General features: G+C 36.4%; 1 protein-coding gene across 3 annotated transcripts in view; it reads left to right on the forward strand.

The window, feature by feature from the left end:
* The window catches only part of LOC109819112 (putative 2-isopropylmalate synthase), a 48,143-nt gene extending 26,198 nt beyond the window's left edge, over positions 1-21,945 (forward strand). Inside the window, exons 7-12 of one of the 3 annotated variants that reach the window (XM_020384715.3) lie at positions 17,080-17,113; positions 18,559-18,633; positions 20,600-20,683; positions 20,788-20,925; positions 21,292-21,431; positions 21,538-21,944. In XM_020384715.3, the coding sequence (XP_020240304.2) occupies positions 17,080-17,113; positions 18,559-18,633; positions 20,600-20,683; positions 20,788-20,925; positions 21,292-21,431; positions 21,538-21,661 (595 nt within the window). In that variant the 3' untranslated portion in view covers positions 21,662-21,944. Of the gene's footprint in view, positions 1-17,079; positions 17,114-18,558; positions 18,634-20,599; positions 20,684-20,787; positions 20,926-21,291; positions 21,432-21,537 lie in introns of all 3 variants that reach the window. The other 2 variants (XM_029268994.2, XM_029268995.2) reach the window with 2 other exon arrangements.
* The last annotated feature ends 2,236 nt before the right edge of the window (positions 21,946-24,181 follow it).

The raw sequence follows: 24,181 nt of genomic DNA on the forward strand, positions 1-24,181 counted from the left end.
AAAAAAATTTTACCAATCAATAAAAAGTTTTCTATTTTCTATTAATATATAAGTCAAAACATGCTTATTGATGAAAGTATTAGTGATTAGCCTTAGGTTGTATTTATTTATAATACCATAAAAAATTGACTTTAAAATCTCATTTTCTTCTTATTACTTTATTGCGTAGAAAAAGCTAAACCCTTGCTAAAGTGTGATATTGGGTTACACCCACTACTCTCAAAGCAATATTAAAGTACTCAAATGTAAATAACCACAATAGTCTTCAAGTTTAGTATCATTCACAAGATTCACAACATACTATTAAACCAAAGGAATACTTAAGTGTCCTCATAACATAAACAAATCAATTGTGTGACATTAGTCCTAACCCGAAATAGTAAGAAAGTCTTACGTTACTCCCATTAGTATCACATTTTATCAAAGCTTATGCAACACCCACAAGGATCATGCGTCGTTGTTCGCATCATCAACATAATAATCATTACCTATAACATACTTAACATTGAACAACAAACAATAGAGGGGAGTGAGAAATGTCTCACTCTAACATATTCAACATATACTCAATTAAAACAAGGTAATAATTTATAATTCATAGCAAGCAACAATATATTTACAAAACTTCACTGTTCACATTAACACACTCACACTCCAAATTCCCAACACATTAAGTCACATTCTTTGATGATACTTACTTAAATAATAAACAACTTAAGATCACAATAGCTCTATTTCTAGCCCAAAGGCTTAGTCTCATGGTCTGAAGGCTTATACTCATGGCTCGAAGGTTTAGTTTTATGACTTGAAGGCTTATACTCATGACTTGAAGGTGAATACTTATGTTTGTAACATATATCTTCTACTCATGGAACACATATTATACTATATCATTGCATATATCTCATACTTATGACGCATATCTCTTACTCATAATCTATATCTAATACTCAATTATCATACATCTCATACCATGTAAATTCTCAATCAATCATGCCATGCCATTACATATGTCATAACATCAATTCATTCACATTCCTCATCATACTCTACTCCACACACCACCATAAATTAACAATTATAGCATAAAGACTCTCATCATGCATGCTTCATATACAAGACTTTATGCAACACTTTATCCCATAGATTTAATTCATACTCATTTCATTCACTTAACACATTATCTTAATGTAAATCTCATGCATACACATCATCATCATTTCATTCATATGTAACACATTATGATCATCTCACATCTCATCAATTACCAAAATTTCAAATCTTGCACATCGTATTCACATCTAATTAATGCACGCTTCTCCAATGTCAATTATAGCAATAATAATTAGGTTAGAACCTCCACAACTCCACTCATAATCTCGTGGCACATCCTCATGGCTCAATTACATATTCACTCATACAACACAAACATCATTCTTTTTAGACTTAAATGCATACACATAACCACCATCACTTACTCCAAGAATATACTCCACAAACCATTGATAAACATCTCATACTCATTCATCTACATATACTTCTTTTTATTTACACATGTATAGGAAACCATATTCACCCCTTTAATTCATACAAACATAGCCTACATAATCACATATAAACATTCTTATTGTTTATAGACTATATACAATAATGCTTCAGTCCAACACAATTGCATACACACAAGTAACTAATTTAGGTACCACACCAGGCAATACACACCCTATGCTTGACGTTGATCTCAAAAAAAGCATACTAAGCTCTCGAGAAGGTTCACGCCTAACATGACTTGACTCATGCTCGACGATATTACCACATAGACACCTTTGGAGTTTATGCACCCAACGTGGTTACCCCTATGTCTGATGTTATCGTCACAAAGAGTAATCAATGTTCTCTACCACTCCCACACCCGATGCCTTTTCACTTCTGCTTATCATCTTTACAATTCATGATAATATGCACAAACAAGTTTTGCACCATAACTCTCCAAAACCTGAAGTCTCAAATTGATTGGTAACTTCACTAATTTTATGTTCCTTATTAACCAACATAGAATTACAAACATAAGTTACACCACAATTTCACACAATTTCTCTTATTGCCCACAATCTCACATTGCTTTATAACTCAAGGATTTTCCACAGATACTCATAGATTCATAATGAAAATGTTTAACACGAAATTGATCACACATATAACTCAATTATCACACATGATGCTCATAAGCAATGTATTACACTCTAATTCTCATTCCTTACGTCAAATAATGAATTTCCCCAAGAATTAGATAAATAGGCATTCAAGTTGGATTAACTCCTTTACTCAACAATTAATTTACATCCAAAGAGAAAGCTTTCACTCCCCATTACCTTAGATTCTCTAGAGAAGAAGAGTAAGCGTAAAATACCAAAAGCATGAACTGAACTAACTATGCTTAACCCCTTTTTATAAAAAGAAACTATTGCTTCCTTATTTCTTTTAAAACATAAATCATATTATAAAACATATTTTATAAAATACACTAAATTAAAGAATTAATTAAAATACATATTTTCTCCAATATACTTGCTATAACAAAATAACTTCATAAACCTTTTTTTATTTAATTTAAAGCACTTATAATAATTCTAAAAGCCTCTAAAATATTTATAAAACTTATTTAATTAATTAAAACATCATTATAATAATTTTAGAAAAGTTGAAGTGTTACGTATTAAATGAGTACTACAAATTCATCCTTTATAACTTCATTCACTACAAGAAAATGAAGATTTTGCGACAGTTATATGACCTACATTGCGACGGTTAGAACTGTCGCAAAGGCACCATTGCGACGGTTCACCAACTGTTGCAGAAATGTCCATCATGAGTGAATTTTGCGACGGTTACTGGAACCGTTGCACAAACCTTCGCAAAATTGGAATTGCAACCCTTACAGTACCCGTCACACTAACTACCTCTAAATCAGTCGCTAAATATTTATTTTTTTATTTTATTAAATTTTTTATACGTCTCAAATTCAATTGTTATTCTTCTCAAGGATTCTATTTCACAATACTTCACTTTTTAGCATGTTTTGTCCTTACTTACACAGTTTCTGGGAAACTTCCCAGAAGGTTACCCATCCCTATATTACTCCAAGTCAAGCACACTTAATTGTGGAGTTCTGATGAGATAAGCTACAGAAAAGCAGATACATGTCATCAGTATAAGTAGTACAAATTAATTCATTTAAGTCATTCTCAACTATACAATCTCATACTTATACTATCTTTGGATCTCTCTCATTTCGGTGTGTCCGAACCGTTATAAATATATAATAATTATATTACTAATAATAATTATATTATACTTAATTAATCTTTATTTATATATATACTTACTTTTATAATTAACAATCTACTTATTTCTATTTAAAATTAATATTATGACACAATTTAAATTATTTATTATAAATTTAAAAGTTTAAATAATAATTTATATATTTTAAAATGAGAAAGGTTATAATAACAACGGTGTAATTTTTACTAAGTATTATACCACTTAATAATCTTATATTAAATGTGAATTTTGTAAATCCAACCGTTGGATTAAAAATTCATATCACTTTATATGTTTATATCAAATTTTTTTAAAATTGAACAACTTGAAGGTAATCAAAGTGTTTATATTTTAGTATATTTTGAAATGTATATATTACGTTCAATTTTTTTTACAAGAATGAACTATCAAATCATCTTGAATTAATATAAAATTTTGTATATATGATCTAAGAGTAAAAAACTTTCAATCTAACGGTTGAATTTATAAAATTGTTATTTAATATAAAATTATTGAGTAGTGTAATACTTAGTTAAAGTTACACTGATGTTATTATAACCTTTCTCTTTTAAAATATTATTTTTATAAATTAAATTTTAACTTTAAATAAATTATTAAGTAACTTAATTTATTTATTCATCTTAAATCTAAGATATAAAATTAAAAAAAATGTATTTATCCTTGTTTTATTTTATAATCAATTTTTTTATATATTAATTATTAGTAAATTTAATAACTTTTAATTTAATAATTGGATCGATAAAATTCAACTTACACAATGAGTTATTGAGTGGAGTAACTTTATTAAGAGTTACTTTGTGAGTCATTTGATTCCTCTTCCACTCTCTCTCTCTCTATATATATATATATATATATATAATTTTTTTTATGATAATTGTGTATCTCATATTAAACGAAATATATATAAAATTGTTAATAAAATATAAGTTTATTAAGATAATATAATACTTCCAAAAAAATATATTACTTTTGGTCTAATCTACTATTAAATGTATTTTTAATCCTAAACTTTATCAAATTTCACCGTAATTTTTGAACAAAATAATATTTAATTTGTACTAAAAATAACTTTTAAATTCTAATTAAATAGGGGTTATATATGTGTGTGTGTATTATATTCAAACCTAGAAGTGATTTTTAAGATAATATTTGTGAGAAGATAATTTAATTTATCAAATATCTCATATTTAATTAACCATTAAAGTATTAAATTTCATAAATTATTTATTAGTTTTTCAATATTCTCGATATAATCTACAATTAAGATGTATTATTAATTTCACTAACACATAAAAAAATGTAACATATGTAATTTTTTTTAATTTTTAGCTTCCTAGGATTAATAAAAAACTTTTTTATTTTAAAATAATTTAAAAGATAGAGAAATAAAATTAATATAGTATATTAAAGTATTTTTTCCTTTTTAACATTTCTAAATGTAATTACATGTCATTATGATTTTATTTTTCTATTTTTTATTGAAATTAAAATTATATAATTTTGGAGTGTGCATAACTTTGTGTGAATTTTTATTTAAATTTTTGTCTTGTAAATTGTGATGGTTAGCAGGAACCGTCGCAATGTTGGAAAATTTTGCGACGGTTGGGAGAAACCGTCGCAATGTTTGAAAATTTTGCGACGGTTTTGAGCGAAATCATCGCAATGTTGAAAATTTTTGCGACGGTTGGAGGAAACCATTGCAATGTTGGAAAATTTTGCGATGATTTTGGAAAAAACCGTCACAATGTTGAAAAGTTTTACGATAGTTGGGAGAAACCGTCGTATGAAGGGTCGCAATATCAAAGTAATGACGATTTCAAGATAACCGTTACAATTTGTACGTCGCAATTCATCATTTTTCTTATAGTGATTCCAATTAGGGTTTACTAATGTTTGGTTGAGAGTCAAAGGTTTACTCTCATTTTCAGCACCAAAATCCCTAATTCTCTTTGTGCTTATTGCACTTAATGAAAGATTGGTCTTGCTTAACGTTAAAGGGATAAAGAAAAAAATATTTCCTCTAGGAGTCTTGCACTTAGTGAGTGCGACCACATGTCTAAGGCAGACTCGTGATTACTACACAAATTTAAATTTTTTGAAAATCCCCTTAAACCTATTTAGTAAGTGTCAAATGTCTTAGTGTCTATTACATAAAACTAGAATTACCTTCATAATACAATGTTTATAGGTATTAACATGCCAATAATACAATTTCACACCAAATTCCTCGATTCATGATTTAATCACAAAAGCCAAATTTTGCATGAACACTAAACAAACAAGTATATAAAATAATCAAATCAAATAGATAAATCAATCAAGATATAAAAAAGCATCAAGGTATTCACAACTCTTCCAAACAAATTAGAATAGAACATACAATATTGTACCTATCTAAGGGCACACTCGTAGTCTTCTAGTAACTGGAGGGTCGAACGAGAGTTTCGGGTTGATGCTTCAGAGGGGGGAGGTACCTGCAAAAGGCACTCCGACGCTCAAGTCAGGACAAGCATAATTCTCGAGAGTAATAAATGAACAGTGACATACCTCATTTCGTGTGACTTATTTATACTACCTGTCATGGGCCTGAGCAGGGTGGTCCTTCTCTGACATTTACCAATTTAGGTAATACGATGTTAATCGGCTGGTTACGCCTTAATTGCGTGTTGTCTTTCGTTAACCATGATTATCATCCTAACTATTCTCTATTGGTCCTTGGCCGAGCCGACAGGGCACGGTCGAGACAACCTCTTTGGCCGAGCCGATAGGGAACGACCAAGACAACCTCTGGCCGAGCCGACAGGGCACGGCCAAGACAACCTCTCTGGTCGAACCAATAGGAAAAGGTTGGGTTATCCCTAGTTTTCGGCCCTCTGCCGAGCCGAGGTCGTGCCGAGAATTGTGTCGAAGTCTGATAGGACATCACATGTTGGCCGACGTGACCGATAGGACCCTTCCGGTACACAAGCCCCCCAGCCTTGAGGAGCGAAGCGACGTAGAGGGTAATACTTGTCTGGGAGGTACACGTAATCTTCTCGTAATCTGAAGGCCGAATAGGTTTAGGCTGCCGAGGATGTCGAACAAGTTTAGGCTACCGAGGGTGCTGAAAAGGTTGAGGCTGCCGAGAATGCCGAACGGGTTCAGGCTACCGTGGGTGCTGAAAAGGTTGAGGCTGCCGAGGGTGCCGAACAGGTTCAAGCTGTCGAAGGTACCAAATAGGTTTGAGCTGCCGAGGGTGCCAAATCAGGTTCAGGCTACCGAAGGTGCCGAAGGGTTTTGAGCTGCCGAGGGTGCCAAAACGGGTTCGGGCTGCTGAAGGTGTCGAAGGGGTTCAGGCTACCGAGGGTGCTGAAAAGGTTGAGGCTGCCGAGGGTGCCGAACGGGTTTAGGCTACCGAGGGTGCTGAAAAGGTTGAGGTTGTCGAGGGTGCCGAACGGGTTCAGGCTACCGAAGGTGCCGAACAGGTTCAGGCTGCCGAAGGAGTCTTTCAATGGTAACCGAACGACGAACTGAGTGACGACTCGAGAGGGAAGCCTTTTCAGGAAAGCCGAAGGTACATCCTTGGCCGAGTGACGACTCGGGAGGGAAACCTTATCAGGAAAATTGAAGGTACATCCTTGGCCGAGTGACGACTCGGGAGGGAAACCTTTTGAAGAAATCCAAAGGTACATCCTTGGCCGAGTGACAACTTGGGAGGGAAACCTTTTGAAGAAATCCAAAGGTACATCCTTGGCCGAGCGACAACTCGGGAGGGAAACCTTTTTAGGAAAATCGAAGGTACATCCTTGGCCGAGTGACGACTCGGGAGGGAAACCTTATCAGAAGAATCGAAGGTACATCCTTGGCCGAGTGACGACTCGGGAGGGAAACCTTATCAGGAAAATTGAAGGTACATCCTTGGCCGAGTGACGACTCGGGAGGGAAATCTTTTGAAGAAATCCAAAGGTACTTCCTTGGCCAAGTGACAACTTGGGAGGGAAATCTTTTCAGGAAAATCGAAGGTACATCCTTGGCCGAGTGACGACTCGGGAGGAAAACCTTATCAGGAAAATCGAAGGTACATCCTTGGCCGAGTGACGACTCGGTAGGGAAACTTTTTCAGGAAAGTCGAAGGTACATCCTTGGCCGAGTGATGACTCGGGAGGGAAACCTTATCAGAAAAATTGAAGGTACATCCTTGGCCGAGTGACGACTCGGGAGGAAAACCTTTTCAGGAAAACTGAAGGTACATCCTTGGCCGAGTGACGACTCGGGAGGGAAACCTTATCAGGAAAATTGAAGGTACATCCTTGGCCGAGTGACGACTCGGGAGGGAAACCTTTTGAAGAAATCTAAAGGTACATCCTTGGCCGAGTGACAACTTGGGAGGGAAACCTTTTCAGGAAAACCAAAGGTACATCCTTGGCCGAGTGACGACTCGGGAGGGAAACCTTATCAGGAAAATCGAAGGTACATCCTTGGCCGAGTGACGACTCGGGAGGGAAACCTTTTCAGGAAAGTCGAAGGTACATCCGTGGCCGAGTGACGACTCGGGAGGGAAACCTTATCAGGAAAATCGAAGGTACATCCTTGGCCGAGTGACGACTCGGGAGGGAAACCTTTTCAGGAAAACTGAAGGTACATCCTTGACCGAGTGACGACTCGGGAGGGAATCTTTATCAGGAAAATTGAAGGTACATCCTTGGCCGAGTGACGACTCGGGAGGGAACGTTTTTAGGAAAACTGAAGGTACATCCTTGGCCGAGTGACGACTCGGGAGGGAAACCTTATCAGGAAAATTGAAGGTATATCCTTGGCCGAGTGACGACTCGGGAGGGAAGCCTTTTGAAGAAATCCAAAGGTACATCCTTGGCCGAGTGACAACTTGGGAGGGAAACCTTTTGAAGAAATCCAAAGGTACATCCTTGGCCGAGCGACAACTCGGGAGGGAAACCTTTTTAGGAAAATCGAAGGTACATCCTTGGCCGAGTGACGACTCGGGAGGGAAACCTTATCAGGAGAATCGAAGGTACATCCTTGGCCGAGTGACGACTCGGGAGGGAAACCTTATCAGGAAAATTGAAGGTACATCCTTGGCCGAGTGACGACTCGGGAGGGAAATCTTTTGAAGAAATCCAAAGGTACATCCTTGGCCGAGTGACGACTCGGGAGGGAACCTTTTCAGGATAATTGAAGGTACATCCTTGGCCGAGTGACGACTCGGGAGGGAAACCTTATCAGGAAAATTGAAGGTATATCCTTGGCCGAGTGACGACTCGGGAGGGAAACCTTTTGAAGAAATCCAAAGGTACATCCTTGGCCGAGTGACGACTCGGGAGGGAACGTTTTTAGGAAAACTGAAGGTACATCCTTGGCCGAGTGACGACTCGGGAGGGAAACCTTATCAGGAAAATTGAAGGTATATCCTTGGCCGAGTGACGACTCGGGAGGGAAGCCTTTTCAGGAAAGTTGAAGGTACATCCTTGGCCGAGTGACGACTCGGGAGGGAAACCTTTTGAAGAAATCCAAAGGTACATCCTTGGCCGAGTGACGACTTGGGAGGGAACCTTTTCAGGAAAACTGAAGGTACATCCTTGGCCGAGTGACGACTCGGGAGGGAAACCTTATCTGGAAAATCGAAGGTACATCCTTGGCCGAGTGACGACTCGGGAGGGAAGCCTTTTCAGGAAAGTCGAAGGTACATCCTTGGCCGAGTGACGACTCGGGAGGGAAACCTTTTGAAGAAATCCAAAGGTACATCCTTGGCCGAGTGACGACTCGGGAGGGAACCTTTTCAGGATAATTGAAGGTACATCCTTGGCCGAGTGACGACTCGGGAGGGAAACCTTATCAGGAAAATTGAAGGTATATCCTTGGCCGAGTGACGACTCGGGAGGGAAACCTTTTGAAGAAATCCAAAGGTACATCCTTGGCCGAGTGACAACTTGGGAGGGAAACCTTTTCAGGAAAACCGAAGGTACATCCTTGGCCGAGTGACGACTCGGGAGGGAAACCTTATCAGGAAAATCGAAGGTACATCCTTGGCCGAGTGACGACTCGGGAGGGAAGCCTTTTCAGGAAAGTCGAAGGTGCATCCTTGGCGGAGTGACGACTCGGGAGGGAAACCTTTTGAAGAAATCCAAAGGTACATCCTTGGCCGAGTGACGACTCGGGAGGGAAATCTTTTCAGGAAAGTCGAAGGTACATCTTTGGCCGAGTGACGACTCGGGAGGGAAAGCTTATCAGGAAAATCGAAGGTACATCCTTGGCCGAGTGACGACTCGGGAGGGAAACCGTTTCAGGAAAACTGAAGGTACATCCTTGGCCGAGTGACGACTCGGGAGGGAAACCTTTTCAGGAAAGCCGAAGGTACATCCTTGGCCGGGTGACGACTCGGGATGGAAACCTTTTCAAGAAAGCCGAAGGTACATCCTTGGCCGAGTGACGACTCGGGAGGGAAACCTTTTGAAGAAATCCAAAGGTACATCCTTGGCCGAGTGACGACTCGGGAGGGAAACCTTTTCAGGAAAGTCGAAGGTACATCCTTGGCCGAGTGGCGACTCGGGAGGGAAACCTTATCAGGAAAATCGAAGGTACATCCTTGGCCGAGTGACGACTCGGGAGGGAAACCTTTTCAAGAAAACTGAAGGTACATCCTTGGCCGAGTGACGACTCGGGAGGGAAACCTTTTCAGGAAAATTGAAGGTATATCCTTGGCCGAGTGACGACTCGGGAGGGAAACCTTTTGAAGAAATCCAAAGGTACATCCTTGGCCGAGTGACAACTTGGGAGGGAAACCTTTTCAAGAAAACCGAAGGTACATCCTTGGCCGAGTGACGACTCGGGAGGGAAACTTTATCAGGAAAATCGAAGGTACATCCTTGGCCGAGTGACAACTCGGGAGGGAATCCTTTTCAGGAAAGTCGAAGGTACATCCTTGGCCGAGTGACGACTCGGGAGGGAAACCTTTTCAGGAAAGTCAAAGGTACATCCTTGGCCGAGTGACGACTCGGGAGGTAAACCTTATCAGGAAAATCGAAGGTACATCCTTGGCCGAGTGACGACTCGGGAGGGAAACCTTTTCAGGAAAGTCGAAGGTACATCCGTGGCCGAGTGACGACTCGGGAGGGAAACCTTATCAGGAAAATCGAAGGTACATCCTTGGCCGAGTGACGACTCGGGAGGGAAACCTTTTCAGGAAAACTGAAGGTACATCCTTGACCGAGTGACGACTCGGGAGGGAATCTTTATCAGGAAAATTGAAGGTACATCCTTGGCCGAGTGACGACTCGGGAGGGAACGTTTTCAGGAAAACTGAAGGTACATCCTTGGCCGAGTGACGACTTGGGAGGGAAACCTTATCAGGAAAATTGAAGGTATATCCTTGGCCGAGTGACGACTCGGGAGGGAAGCCTTTTCAGGAAAGTTGAAGGTACATCCTTGGCCGAGTGACGACTCGGGAGGGAAACCTTTTGAAGAAATCCAAAGGTACATCCTTGGCCGAGTGACGACTCGGGAGGGAACCTTTTCAGGAAAACTGAAGGTACATCCTTGGCCGAGTGACGACTCGGGAGGGAAACCTTATCTGGAAAATCGAAGGTACATCCTTGGCCGAGTGACGACTCGGGAGGGAAGCCTTTTCAGGAAAGTCGAAGGTACATCCTTGGCCGAGTGACGACTCGGGAGGGAAACCTTTTGAAGAAATCCAAAGGTACATCCTTGGCCGAGTGACGACTCGGGAGGGAACCTTTTCAGGATAACTGAAGGTACATCCTTGGCCGAGTGACGACTCGGGAGGGAAACCTTATCAGGAAAATTGAAGGTATATCCTTGGCCGAGTGACGACTCGGGAGGGAAACCTTTTGAAGAAATCCAAAGGTACATCCTTGGCCGAGTGCCAACTTGGGAGGGAAACCTTTTCTGGAAAACCGAAGGTACATCCTTGGCCGAGTGACGACTCGGGAGGGAAACCTTATCAGGAAAATCGAAGGTACATCCTTGGCCGAGTGACGACTCGGGAGGGAAGCCTTTTCAGGAAAGTCGAAGGTGCATCCTTGGCCGAGTGACGACTCGGGAGGGAAACCTTTTGAAGAAATCCAAAGGTACATCCTTGGCCGAGTGACGACTCGGGAGGGAAATCTTTTCAGGAAAGTCGAAGGTACATCTTTGGCCGAGTGACGACTCGGGAGGGAAAGCTTATCAGGAAAATCGAAGGTACATCCTTGGCCGAGTGACGACTCGGGAGGGAAACCGTTTCAGGAAAACTGAAGGTACATCCTTGGCCGAGTGACGACTCGGGAGGGAAACCTTTTCAGGAAAGCCGAAGGTACATCCTTGGCCGGGTGACGACTCGGGATGGAAACCTTTTCAAGAAAGCCGAAGGTACATCCTTGGCCGAGTGACGACTCGGGAGGGAAACTTTTTGAAGAAATCCAAAGGTACATCCTTGGCCGAGTGACGACTCGGGAGGGAAACCTTTTCAGGAAAGTCGAAGGTTCATCCTTGGCCGAGTGGCGACTCGGGAGGGAAACCTTATCAGGAAAATCGAAGGTACATCCTTGGCCGAGTGACGACTCGGGAGGGAAACCTTTTCAAGAAAACTGAAGGTACATCCTTGGCCGAGTGACGACTCGGGAGGGAAACCTTTTCAGGAAAATTGAAGGTATATCCTTGGCCGAGTGACGACTCGGGAGGGAAACCTTTTGAAGAAATCCGAAGGTACATCCTTGGCCGAGTGACAACTTGGGAGGGAAACCTTTTCAGGAAAACCGAAGGTACATTCTTGGCCGAGTGACGACTCGGGAGGGAAACTTTATCAGGAAAATCGAAGGTACATCCTTGGCCGAGTGACAACTCGGGAGGGAATCCTTTTCAGGAAAGTCGAAGGTACATCCTTGGCCGAGTGACGACTCGGGAGGGAAACCTTATCAGGAAAATCGAAGGTACATCCTTGGCCGAGTGACGACTCTGGAGGGAAACCTTTTCAGGAAAATTGAAGTTACATCCTTGGCCGAGTGACGACTCGGGAGGGAAACCTTATCAGCAAAATTGAAGGTACATCCTTGGCCGAGTGACGACTCGGGAGGGAAACCTTTTCAGGAAAGCCGAAGGTACATCCTTGGCCGGGTGACGACTCGGGATGGAAACCTTTTCAAGAAAGCCGAAGGTACATCCTTGGCCGAGTGACGACTCGGGAGGGAAACTTTTTGAAGAAATCCAAAGGTACATCCTTGGCCGAGTGACGACTCGGGAGGGAAACCTTTTCAGGAAAGTCGAAGGTTCATCCTTGGCCGAGTGGCGACTCGGGAGGGAAACCTTATCAGGAAAATCGAAGGTACATCCTTGGCCGAGTGACGACTCGGGAGGGAAACCTTTTCAAGAAAACTGAAGGTACATCCTTGGCCGAGTGACGACTCGGGAGGGAAACCTTTTCAGGAAAATTGAAGGTATATCCTTGGCCGAGTGACGACTCGGGAGGGAAACCTTTTGAAGAAATCCGAAGGTACATCCTTGGCCGAGTGACAACTTGGGAGGGAAACCTTTTCAGGAAAACCGAAGGTACATTCTTGGCCGAGTGACGACTCGGGAGGGAAACTTTATCAGGAAAATCGAAGGTACATCCTTGGCCGAGTGACAACTCGGGAGGGAATCCTTTTCAGGAAAGTCGAAGGTACATCCTTGGCCGAGTGACGACTCGGGAGGGAAACCTTATCAGGAAAATCGAAGGTACATCCTTGGCCGAGTGACGACTCTGGAGGGAAACCTTTTCAGGAAAATTGAAGTTACATCCTTGGCCGAGTGACGACTCGGGAGGGAAACCTTATCAGCAAAATTGAAGGTACATCCTTGGCCGAGTGACGACTCGGGAGGGAAAACTTTTCAGGAAAACTGAAGGTACATCCTTGGCCTAGTGACGACTCGGGAGGGAAACCTTATCAGGAAAATTGAAGGTACATTCTTGGCCGAGTGGCAACTCGGGAGGGAAACCTTTTCAGCAAAATTCGAAGGCACGTCCTTGGCCGAGTGGGTCACTCGAGAGGGAAGCCTTGTGAGAGAAATTAGAATGCACGTCCTTGGCCGAGTGACGACTCGGGAGGGAAGCCTTCTGAGCTAATATTCGAGCAAACAGTAAAGAAGAAAGTCCTGAATGAGAGTGAATTGTACTTATAAGGGTAGAATCTCTTTTCACATATTTATAAGGGTAGAAATGACCGATCAAGGAAAAGAGTGCACCTTTGTGTATACATCATTTCAAACATACATCAGCTTCTCTGTCTCTCCCATAGTTTCAGCTCGAGCTTGGTTGCGGAAATCAGCTAGCTCTTCCATTTGCATGTACTTGTCGGCTCGTCGTCGTAAGTCGTCCATGTTGGTCGGTGGCTTCTTGCAGATACTGTTGGCAAAAGGTCCCGGTTTCAATGCTGTGGTGAGGTGGTGAAGTGCCACCGCCGGGTTCAGGTCTCGGATTTCCAATGCCGCTTTATTGAATCGGCTCATGAAAGTCCGGAGAGATTTCTTCTTCTCTTGCCGAATGCTCACCAATGCCAGGGAGGTCAATTGATGAGGCCGGCTAGTGGCGAATTGAATGGTAAATTGGGAGGCCAACGTGTTGAAAGAGTCAATCGAGTTGGCCGGGAGTCGAGTGAACCAGCTTAATGCTCGACCCTTTAGCAATGTTGGAAAGATTCGGCACAGGGCAGCGTCATCGGTAGTGCTGAGGGTAACTTGGGTCAAAAAGACGTCGACATGCTCGTCTGGATCGGTCGTCCCATCATACTTGTCTAACGGTAGGGACTTCCAATGATCAATAAGTGAAGAATGCATGATGTTTGGGGTGAAGGGGTGTCGGTGTGCTCCGGCCGGCACATTGTGCATGGGTCGGCCAGGTGCCTGAGCAGTCGAGGCATGGTTTCCCGGGACGGTGGCAGAAGTACGAGGGATGGAGGTATGATGTCCGAGTGAGTGGAATGACCCCTGAGTGTGGGTTGGCTCGGAGGGTTTCCACGTGGGATCTTGATTTTGGTGTTTCAGGGTGGCGTTCTCTTCCCTCAAGGCGGCCATTTCGCGAGCATCCTTCTCTCGTTGTTGCTTCATGGCGGCCATTTCCTCCTTCATCTGTCGTACCACTTCGGCCATGTTTGTCTCGTCAACTGTCTCAGCATTGTCTGCCTCGGATCGGTGTTCGTCTTCGGATCGGTGGTCTTCGGTGTTGGTCTTCCTTATCTTTGCCATAATGCTCTCACTCAGTTGGTCTTCTTAAGTCTCTCGGCTCGGCCCCACGGTGGGCGCCAAAATGTACCTGTCTAAGGGCACACTCGTAGTCTTCTAGTAACTAGAGGGTCGAACGAGAGCTTCGGGTTGATGCTTCAGAGGGGGGAGGTACCTGCAAAAGGCACTCCGACGCTCAAGTCAGGACAAGCATAATTCTCGAGAGTAATAAATGAACAGTGACATACCTCGTTTCGTGTGACTTATTTATACTACCTGTCATGGGCCTGAGCAGGGTGGTCCTTCTCTGACATTTACCAATTTAGGTAATACGATGTTAATCGGCTGGTTACGCCTTAATTGCGTGTTGTCTTTCGTTAACCATGATTATCATCCTAACTATTCTCTATTGGTCCTTGGCCGAGCCGACAGGGCACGGTCGAGACAACCTCTTTGGCCGAGCCGATAGGGAACGGCCAAGACAACCTCTGGCCGAGCCTACAGGGCACGGCCAAGACAACCTCTCTGGTCGAATCGATAGGAAAAGGTTGGGTTATCCCTAGTTTTCGGCCCTCTGCCGAGCCGAGGTCGTGCCGAGAATTGTGTCGAAGTCTGGTAGGACATCACATGTTGGTCCACGTGGCTGATAGGACCCTTCCGGTACAAATATAGACACAAATTTGCAAGTCGAGGGCTAACCCTCTACCACAATCTGATTCATTTATATGAGCGATATAACTTGCTTCTCCTTACATGGAAACACACTTTAGCAAAGACAAGGGAGCAATAATAGTCCTCAATCTCTCCTCTAACATTTTGCACTGTTGTTCATGAATTTGGTGGCATGAGGGTTCTATAAGTGGTAAAAAGATGAGTATTACAAAAAAAAAAGTCTTAAAATCCCAATAGTTTTAGGGATGAGTTGGACTCGTATAGACAAAAGTCTAACACTTATTATTTTTTTCTTTAGAAAAACCATTAGCTCACTATCCTTATAGTTTTTAAAGCCGTCTTTATTTCTAGTATGTAATTCTAAAATTATTATTTAATTAAAATAATTCAAATAACATATTTAATAAATATTATATATATATATATATATATATATATATATATATATATTTCAAATAAAAAGTTGGGTGTTATATGTTGGGGTACAAAGAAAGTCCCACATCATTAGGAAATGAGGAGAAACATAGGATTCATAAAGCACACAAGGTCACCATTGGTATGAGTGATGATTAAAAGCAAGTCCAAAAGGGTTTAGACCCAAAGTGGATAATATCTTATCAATGTGGAGATGTGTATAAACTTTCAGTGCACAATAATGATATCAGAGCTAATGACATGAAATTGTCTCAAACGAGTATGAGGAAATGCAAGGCAGTGGAAATCCAAATGAGGGGTCCCTTATGTCGAAACTCTTCCTACTGGTGTGAAGATCAAGTGGTGTATCTTGTTGATGTGAACTAATGACGGTGTAAGTATCTAAAACTTCTTGGTAATGATGACTAAGCCGTATTGGCCACCATTGTATACTCGTGGCCTGAAAAAGACGATTTATGTTAAGGGAAAGTGAAACCATGATCCTGTTTTTAAGGGGATGATTGTTGAGGTACAAATTAACAAAGTTTCACTTTGTTAGAAAATGAGAAGAAATATAAGTTTATAAATTATTCAAAATCTCTATTAATATAAAGTCTTTTGAGTGATGATCAAAAATAAATTTATGAAAGTTTAAGTTCAAAATGAATAATAATATATTAATATGCACAACATTGGAAACACTACCCATGACATATATTTATAAATACTTATATATGTGGCGATATACTTGCATGCCTAGTATAAATTAATTAATTAATAAAAAGTTACATGTTCCTACAAACACTATAAATTTTTCATTTATTAATGCTAGAATAAACATTAGATGTTACAGAATTTGACAATCAAAGTTCTACTAGCAGTAATAGTAGATATAACGTATCTAATTTGATTATATTATTGTAACATTTTATTTTTTACGTGAAACTATACGTTTAATTTGTTAAGTAAAAATGAGATTAAATAACTGATAGAGTACCAATAGGCCAATCAAACCCAAACGCACATGAGTTAAACCAACCTGAATGAGAAATTGTATTTTGGCCCATATTTGGTGTGTGACGACTGATCCATAGCAAGTTTATTTCTATTTTTGCACTGAATAATCTCACCCTTACATGTCCTTACATGTGCAAGAGGTTGATCCACAGGATCTAGTCCTGCTGGATATAAATGTATTTTATGATGAATAGAATAGTATTTTGAATTAGCTTATCTTTTTTAATTAATACTAATGTAGTCATAGTTTCGAATAACTAACACCTGTCAATAACCTTACAATTTAATTAAGAAATAAGAAATGTATTTATATATTATTGAATGACATGGCTTTTATATTAACTTTACTAATTGTTTTCGTTATTTTTGTATCTTAGCCCTTGTGCAAATCGATTCTGATTTGTATTTTCTTCATTTTTATTGGTTTTCTTACAACTATTGATGTAGTGGACGCCAAGCTTTGAGAAAGCGACTTGAAGAGGTAAATAAATATTTGTTTTATTGTGTGTTTAAGAAGAGAATTTATGAAAATAATGCGAATTTTAAGAGAATTTTGAATGGTTTCGATTAAGAAAAAAACATATTTGGCTTTTTAGCAAGTTGAATTTAGAATTTCTTAACAATTCCATTAGATAATTTTTAAAAGGCATAAGATACACTTGTTTCTAAGAGTTATAGTACCCATTATACGCTTTCGATATTTATTACTTTATTTATAGAAAAAAATTATAGCTCAAATGAGCTATATTAACATTCTACCAAAAATGGTATTCTAGCATTCCTCCTGCCACGATTCTATTTGCTTGTTCCATATTTGTTGCTTCTTATTGCTTTCTTCACAAGATGTTCAACCTAATCTTCTTTCTAAATTTCTATATATTATGGTTTTGAAAATTAGACTAGACGAGATGATTTGACATGTCGAATTGATAATCAGTTTGATAATTAATCTGATAATTAATGAAAATTATATATCTCAAAATTAGTGTGAATCGGTAAAAAATTAATAAAAGCAGATAAAAACAGTGTAAAAAAAATTAGTTTGACCTTGTCTAAAAATATATATATATATATATATATATATATATATATATATAATTTAAAACTTTTAGCAATACATATTTAATAAAAAATTAAATTGGAATAAATCATTTATGTAATTTAATTTATAATTTTTGATTTCTTGAATTTTTATAATTTAAATTATATTATTTTGACACTTTTAATTTGAAATGTAAATTTGATATTATTAATGGATATTATTATATTTAATTAATATTTATACTTAAATATCATATTATTTTGAATTTGGACTTTTATGTTTATATTAAATGTTAAGAATCTATATTTAATTTTATTTAATTATAGTATTATAAATATATCATATTATATATTTAATATTATTTTTCATAAATCATAATAATATTATTATTTTATTAATATTAAGTTGACCATAATTAGATCATTAAATCTTAAACTAGTACTTAGATCGATAGATTTTATAAAACCGGCATATATTCAACAAGTTCTTATTCTAGTTGGACAAATTATCTCTCTCCATCTGTTCTTTTGGTTTTTTTTTTTTTTTTTATTTATTTATTTTTTTTTATACTCAAATCCATCTGTTCTTATTTAGCTGTATTATCATGGCTATATATATACGATAATAACAACCTATTTTATATATCTTCTAATAAACTTATATATGTTAATTATATTAAAATGAACATTTTATAATATAAAATTATATTAAAAATGAATGAAATTTAATTATTGTATCTAAAGGAAAAAGATAGAATTTAGGAAATTCATTTGTTATACTTGAATTCTTTAGAATTTTCATTTACTCTATCTAAATAAGTTGTTAATCTTAAAAGTACATTGAATGTGACCCTTTATAATGTGAGTTATTCTTTATTATTTCAGCTCGGTTACGTACTTAAGGAAGATCAAGTCGATAGTGTGTTTTCGCACTTCAAATCAATGGCTGAGAAAAAAAAGGTTAAGAAATAGTGATTTTCTTTCCTCTTTTATCTTTTTAAGTGTGAATATAACCTATAGTTAGATGCAGTTTGCGCTAGTTAAATTTGTCGACTTGTTGGATCTCATTCTATTTGATGTTATATATATATATATATATATATATATATCACTGTTAATTCGGCTAGTGTTACAATGCACTGGTATATTTTCGTTAAAATTACAAATAACTTACTATTGCTTTAGTCATTTTCACTATTCATACACCAAAGTTAATTTAAGATACATAATACCTCTTAGAAAAATATGAGTAAAACTCCAACACATTTTTTTAATACATTCTTTATTATCGAAGTGTAAGCATTAACTTTAATCAATACTCGTAAATTTTTATATTCTAATAAATTTTAAGTAATAATAAAAAAAATATTTAAAAATATTGTTACTAGTATTTATCTACCTGATATCAATATTGGTTTGTTTTTTAGGTGAATAAAAAAATTGAAATTATTATGACCCGTGTGTTTAAACTTTTATTTCCTTTTTTATTGTTTTCTAATAAAAAAATATATTTTTTATTTGTTTGTCTAAATTAGCTTTTCCTTTTCCTTTTTTTTTTTTTTTGCAAGTAGATTATTTATTTTTTAAATAAATAGTTTCATGTTTACTTTTTCTTTTGTAGAAGCAATTCTTATCTATATATTTATTAAAAAATATTTTATTAATTTTTGCTTAATTTTCAGCAAACTGCATCTTATTTATCTTTCACCTCCCTTAAACATGGCCTACATATATACCTACAACTCCTAAAGCATTACTTCTTATAGGATCAATTGGTTTAGACCATCCATCTATCTAGAATAGTATCCAACATTCAGAACACCTTTTCTTCTTTGTTTATATTACCATTCGGAGTTTTGGGTTTATTGCGTGAATTATGGACCAAGGTCATTGATGGGGTTCTAACTGTTCACACCAAGGTCGTTAAACAATTATTCAATAAGCTTTATTCTGTCAATGTTTATTAATATGATAACTAATCCCTTCTTCTAAAACAAATAGATTTAATACATTGATCTATTGTTTTTATTATTTTCAATTAGGTCTTTAAATATAAAAAAAATTTAATCTTTCATTTTTTTTAATATTTTTATAATTTAATCTTTATGATTAGAAATTTATTTATAATTCATGAAATTTTATAAAATATTATATTCTTTATATCATATGCTTAAACATTAAATTTCTATTTCATATCATCTCTGTATATATATCATGTATATATCAATCATGTTTTAATTTCTATTCGTAGAAATTTTTTACTATTTCATAGTTATGTTATGATTGATTAGGGAGATTTATGCTATGATCTTAACCTATTTATTTTGTATACTGCTCGGATAAACCTATTTTGAAGTTTTCCTTTCAGCAAATAATCACATCTCTAGATTTATTTGACTATAGTAAAGAAATAATATAACTGTATGGTAGACAATTGTTCATCATTAATAGAAACAAAACATCCAAACACATGAAGCATGAGCAACCCAATGCCTACACGAAGCAAATCTATCATGGATCCTCTGTTTAAACTTTATTTTTTTTCTTTCTAAAAGTGTTTTTTCTTTTTGACAAAATAAAAACTTTTAATTCGCTTTTTTTTTAATTTTTTTTAATTTTTATGTATTTGCTTAAAAAAATATTATTTTTTAAAATAAGTAATGCTTTTATCTTTTTTAATAAGTAACTCCTATTTGCTTCTTCAAGAGTTTTAAAACATTTGTATAGAAACACTTTTCTTTTAAATTTAAACAAACGAACCTCATATTTAGTGTTGTACTTTAAGATGTCAATGCATCTCAAGCGTGTTTACCTTTAAACTAATTATAATTTTATTATCATGATATATGCTAAGATGACTATATATATGCATCCATGTTGTTGGAAATATTTTCTTATGTTTGGATTTCAATTTTGGTATCCTTAGGTTGTAACTGATGCCGACCTCAAAGCATTGGTATCATATAAAGCGTTTAACTTAGAGCCTATCTGGAAGCTTGGTGATTTACAAGTATATTTAAATGCTTAAATGAAATCTTGATGTTTAATTTATTGGGTTTTGACTTGAGATAATTATTACAGATAAAACATATTAGTCAATATTTATCGATGTAGGTCATGACTTGTGGTACAATGGGTCTTTCAACAACAACAATCAAACTTGTTACCACTAACAGCAGCACACATGTTGCTTGTTCAATTGGTACAGGAGCAGTGGATTCAGCTTACAAGGCCATTAATCTCATTGTGAAGGTTTGAAGTTTGACAAATTTCTTTTCACTACCAAGTCCTTTTGATTTTAAAAGCTTTAGTGGGTCTTTTAGCATGTACAATCATTTAGACCCTTACATGCATTGGTTTGTTCTCTTACTTAGTAATCTAATAGTCCAAATCCAAAGACTAAGCTTTAAAGAAGAATGTTTAAGAGTTAGAACGGTCTTTATTTTTAATGGTCATTTTGTATCGAAACACTGACAGTTTTGTTTTACTTTAAGAGTAACGTTGAAAATACAAAATCATTGTCAATTAGATTATACATTGCTTACGCATTTTTATGTTATATTTAATATTTGTTTGAACTATTGGCATGATAGAAGAATCTTATACTATTTTATGAAGGAACCTATAAAACTTTTGGAATACTCACTGAACTCAGTCACCGAAGGCATTAGTGTAACTTCCACTGCACGAGTTGTAATTTGTAGGGAGAACTATCATACATCTACCTATGCTTTCAATATAACTTATCCAACGTATAGGTATGATAAATCCATATAATGTTTATTGCTAAGGTTTATCATTTTCTTTCAAATGTTATATACCTATACAACTAATTAATGTATTACATTTTTCTATTTTCTATAGTGGGATTGGAACAGGAATGGATGTTGTTGTTTCCAGTGTTGAAGCTTATTTGGTTGCACTAAACAAGCTGTTAGGATGCAAGGAATCATTTATATGTTCTGAAAAAATTCAAATTTCTGAATGAGAGAAATTTGTGCTACTACTTGCAATTGCGGTCGTCATTAATTTGAAATCGTTGTTACATGAAAAAAATATAAGGATACTAAAGAGTGATGGTGTAAGCTCCGTGTCTTTGTCGAGTCTTTAAATTAAGGGATTATGCTTTGTACTTAAATATTAATTGTCAACAATAATGATTTATTTATTATAAGAAACTGAGGATTGCTTTAAGGATGCACTACAAGAATACAATGAAATAGTTGCAGAAAATAAGCGTCGGCTAATAGCTGACGCAAATATTATCAGAAAAGCTGACACTATTTTAAGATGTAGTTTCGGCTTTTCTAACACTAAATTTAAATTGAGTTTAGTGTTGGAAAAGCCGACACTATTCTAAAGAATAATGATTTTTTTTTATACTATACATGCTATGAGAGAGATAAAGATGATTTTTTTAATCTTATATATATATAATGTATGATGGTACAATTGGTTATCAAGTTCCCTTAACACGTTAAGGTTTCAGGATCGAGTCTCGGTAATGCTAAAATTACGAACAAATAAATGATAAATTAGAAAAAGAAGATGAAGAAAAAAATAAAATAAATTTTGTGTCGACGTAGTGTCGACTTAACCGACAATAAAAAATTAAAATAAATAAAATTGTTACCCACGACTTAGCCAACACAAAAAAAATTGTGTCGACTTATTTAGCTTCAGCCAAAAGTCGACGAATGACCGACAATATTATGTCGATTTTTATTATCTAGAGTCGGCTGAAAGAGCCAACTCTAAAACGAAACATTTTTGTAGTGATGTAAGAATAGCTTACATCCTTAAGCTATTACATTGATTGTTTTGTAATTAATTTAGTAGATGTTAGGTGACATTTTTGTAAATGTGGTTATTTATTTTAAAATTGATCGATTATCATAATTTTTTTTTTTGATAAATAAGAGATATTAAGTTTTATTTTTCTTCCTAAAAAACACTATGTTCGAGAGGAGAAACTTGCATTAAGAGTATTATTTTCTCAAACCAATTATCTAAGTTCTATTCCTAGCAATTTGATTAGATGGTTTATTTCAAATCTTAATCTAGAAAACATTTTTTAATAGGGTTTTAAATAAAAAAATCCACTATGCATGACAAACATTAAAATGTCCACTATGCAGTGGATATTCCAGGGACGAACCAAAAAAAACATTCCAAGATGAATGTTTTGGACATTTTATGTCGTTGGCTCGAGATCTGACATAGGTCCCAATAACATAAAATGTCCACACATTTTATGACGGGTTAATGTGTGACATAGAATGTTCACATTCTATGTCAGGTGGTCAATGCCCATTATAGTAAGGAATACGAAATATGGAGACTTAATATATTGACACCCACATTCTATGATGAGTGCAACATTATCCATTATAGAATGCGAGTTATTATTTTTTAATATGTTGTTCGTTTTATGATTTTTTCCAAAATTGCATAACAAATATATATTCTAGTACATTCCAAACAGATCAATTTAGCATATTCATGTTCAACTCAATATTAATATATATAATATATGCAATATCTATCATTTAAATTGAAACAATGTATAAATTAACTTTCATAGCAATCAATCCTAAATTTAATAATAATTATCATTAATTAAGAACAACGTACACACACACACACACACATATATATATATATATATATATATATATATATATATATATATATGTGTGTGTGTGTGTGTGTGTGTGTGTGTCATAAGGAATAAACTAAAATATAAATATGTAGTCAATGTACACAAATAAGACTTAAACAATGTACAAAAACATAAATCAATCCTGAATATCCTTAAAGAAGATGTCCATGTGATGCAGATATCTTTGAAGTTTTCATGGGAAAATGGATGTGGATTTTTGAATACTTACACAATTAATTCAAAATAGAGATAAATTAGCATTAGTCGATCATTACATTGTTGTATAATCATTTAAAGTAATAAATTTGAATTAAAAATGTATAACCTCTCTCCATGAGTCCCTAATGTTGTCGGTAATGATAGGGGACATATGTTTCATCACATAAGTCACACTCATGATTACCAGCTTGATGGGGGCACTATAATATAAAATATAAATAAATCATACTTAAAATATATTTAATTAAACTTTAACTACTATTTGGTTGACAATTGAGTTACTTTGGAAACAATACATTGAAGCTTCTTCCTAGCTATCAGAGGAAGCCCCTGCAACCTCAAGCTTATTTCTAAAGACCTACGAAAACAAATGATAAATTAAAAATAGTTAAATGATAAAATATTTATTTGTTTCATGGAAGTATAAAAAAATTTGACAAAGATTGGTAGTAGATACCTAAAAATCGATTATGTGTCTAATGGGTAAATTTGTAGTTTTCTTGTGTAATAAAGACAAGAAAACTACTTGAAACTACCTTGGAATTATCACGAGGAGTTGCTAATGTGCATTACATTTTTTAATATTGTTAGAAACATGTAAGTTACTGTAAACTTAAAATTATATAT

The sequence above is a fragment of the Cajanus cajan genome, chromosome 4 (genome assembly GCF_000230855.2).
Source record: "Cajanus cajan strain Asha chromosome 4, NIPB_CcT2T_4, whole genome shotgun sequence".
Lineage (NCBI taxonomy): Eukaryota > Viridiplantae > Streptophyta > Magnoliopsida > Fabales > Fabaceae > Cajanus > Cajanus cajan.